The sequence below is a fragment of the Pteropus vampyrus genome, unplaced genomic scaffold (assembly GCF_000151845.1).
Source record: "Pteropus vampyrus isolate Shadow unplaced genomic scaffold, Pvam_2.0 Scaffold11, whole genome shotgun sequence".
Taxonomy (NCBI): Eukaryota; Metazoa; Chordata; class Mammalia; order Chiroptera; family Pteropodidae; genus Pteropus; species Pteropus vampyrus.
In genome coordinates, this window is record NW_011888792.1 from 1,562,543 (window position 1) to 1,565,203 (window position 2,661).

Genomic DNA, 2,661 nt, shown 5'->3' on the forward strand with positions numbered 1-2,661 from the left:
ATAAAAGGGACTTTTAAAAATAAAACCTGAGAATTGATTTGAATGAATATAATTTAAGATACCCTTGGGCAATTTTATTTTTCCTATTTCAGTTTAAATACTGCAGAGGGAAGATTAAAAGATGCAAAATAACGCTGGAAAGCTCTTTTAACCTAAATTCATATTTGCGTCTTTTTATGTTTGTCACTTTGGTGCTCAAATACAGTAGTAAAGATATCATTTTAGCAAAAATATAGCTTTTAAAAGTAATTCTCAGTTTTTCTTTTCTATGTTCTCAGCTGTAGTTTAAAATTTCCTTTTGATTTGTCACATAGTACTTCTATGGAAGAAAATCCTAAGTACTTTTCTCTGTTACATTTCCAGAATGTTGTCACCATCCTTAAGGACAGGAATGTATCAGTAACAAGAATATATACATTGATGAGACTATTTTTTATCATTAGTAGAAAAAATGCTTTGAAGATTTTCCCCTGGATTCTGACATGTTTTTTGGGGAAAAAAAATATGGAACTACTTAACAGCTTTCTATTTCCCTAGATTCCAATGAACAGGGGTAATGTAATAGTAATGTCACTGAAAGAAATGAAAATATACAATTTAAATAACATTAAAATTCTGAGCATACTCTTATATCCATAATAAACTTGCATATATTATTATTATTTTTTAACTCCAGAAATGGATCTAAATTTATTCCATTTGTCATTCTTAGTGATATTTCTTGGCATTCTTGTATCTTATACAAAAAAACCCAGAAGGGATAGTGGAGCTATTTATAAGTGAATATGAATATTAGTAATATCAGTGACATTTTGTCTCTTCACAGTCCCTTCCAGTTGTGCTTTTCACTCTGCTCAGGCTACTGAAGAAACCCAGGTTAGAGCTGTAGTTTTTGTGTAGAGAACAGATTCCTTGATCAGCAGTACAATCTACTCAGTTCTTTTGTCCGAAATTTGGCCCACTTTCAATGCTACCAGTCTGGGTTTCTAAAGCCATTTAACATTCCTGCGATTCAGATACAGCAGTTACCTTATTTAGCAGCAGCACTGTGAATTCTTTTTTCTCTCTAATCCTTTTGATGTTGGTGAAGGAATGAAACTGGAAAGTATATTTCTACAATTGCTAACTAATTTTTTTTTTATCTGTGAATTTGGGTTAGAGACAAATGAGAGTATCTTAGGCTTATTAGAATTCCTCATCACTGTTTCTTTCACTTTTAACTATATAATTCTGTTTTACTTTAATGCAGGTACAGCCTTACTGTTTGGACTGGAAAAAATGATAACTATTCTATTGAAGATTTACTTTGTATTAGAGACCATTTTGACAGAAAACGAGTTTTCTATGACATCTTGGAACCACAAAATCATGAATTTAAACAAGCCATTGGAATCAAAGTTAATCTCTAAGAAGATTCTTCTAAATTATTTCATGTTTTGGTTTTGTAATCCTTCTATGCTTTGTCTGAATTAATTACCGTAAATTATGATTGATTTATAGTCCAATTCATCCAATCAAAAACACTTAACAAGTGCTTATTTACTGTATTAGGCATATGTCCTTATAATACAGTACTTACCTAAAAGATTTGAAAAGATTTCATAGGATCTAAGTGTAATAATAATAAAAAGATACTTTAAAACCCTTTATAAAAAACAATTTTATATACTGAAGATAATTGAAAGAAGCCATGTATCATAACACAGGTATAAATCACATTTTGTTGTCACTTGCATTCCAGAGATTCTACAAAACTATGACACCCTTTTTCCTTTTTCCTTTTTCCTAGAGAACTGGTTATTTCAGAGACTACAAAAGAGAAGGCTCTAAAAAGCTTTTTAACTTTCACAGGAGTGAACAGCTTTCTCATTAACAAAATCAAATCCACTTACTGAAAACAATATAAATTATATGGATCTAGAATTTTCATCTCAAACATTGTTGGGAGCATACTGACAGCTATGTATATTTTTGTCTTATTTGTTTCAATCATAGTGTCTTCTCTATAGTGAGCAAAATACCATTGGAGAGTAGAATTTTAAGCCTGGTAATATATCATTTGATTTTCAAGCTTCTCACCAGCACCGCCTCAGTTCAGGATGTTGTTCTGCTATTAGAATTTCAAAAACTGGTTCTTCATTACTTCATTCTTTACACTCCACTCGGATACCCTGAGTATTTGTGCAGAAGAAAAAAATTTAAAACACCTCTTTATTTATGCCAAATCAAAAAGCTCCAGGGGCTTCTCAAATTTAACTTTATTGAGTTTTACTCTTTCAAGACCATAATGTAGTTCCACTCTGAAAGGCAACTCATTGTCTTCCAATACAGTCCTTCATTTCAAAAATACCTAGATCAGTGGTCTCTAGATCTTACCTAAACAGTTAATTTTAACAATTTAATATCGTTCACTAATTGCGTCATATGTGTTAGTTATGTTTCCTCAGCTAGATTATTATGAAATCTTTCATGGTAAGGGAACTTTTTTTTTTTTTTTTTGGGTAAGGGAACGTTTTTAATTGTCCTTTTTAGTGCCTGCCATAGTTCCTGAACAAGACATTCAGAAAAATGTTGCTTCTTAGATTTATTGAAAAGTAATTTACCAGTGAATGTCCTAAGATATGTAATTTGTCTTTTGTTTATCAACAGTTTTCTCCCAGA

At 31.0% G+C, this 2,661-nt stretch overlaps 1 protein-coding gene across 1 annotated transcript in view; it reads left to right on the top strand.

Annotated features, from left to right (window-relative positions):
* Window positions 1-1,645, top strand: part of FAM151B (family with sequence similarity 151 member B) — a 23,866-nt gene extending 22,221 nt beyond the window's left edge. Inside the window, exon 6 of the mRNA XM_011377471.2 lies at window positions 1,250-1,645. Coding sequence (XP_011375773.1) covers window positions 1,250-1,409 — 160 coding nt within the window. The 3' untranslated portion in view covers window positions 1,410-1,645. The remainder of the gene's footprint in view (window positions 1-1,249) is intronic.
* Window positions 1,646-2,661: the final 1,016 nt, after the last annotated feature.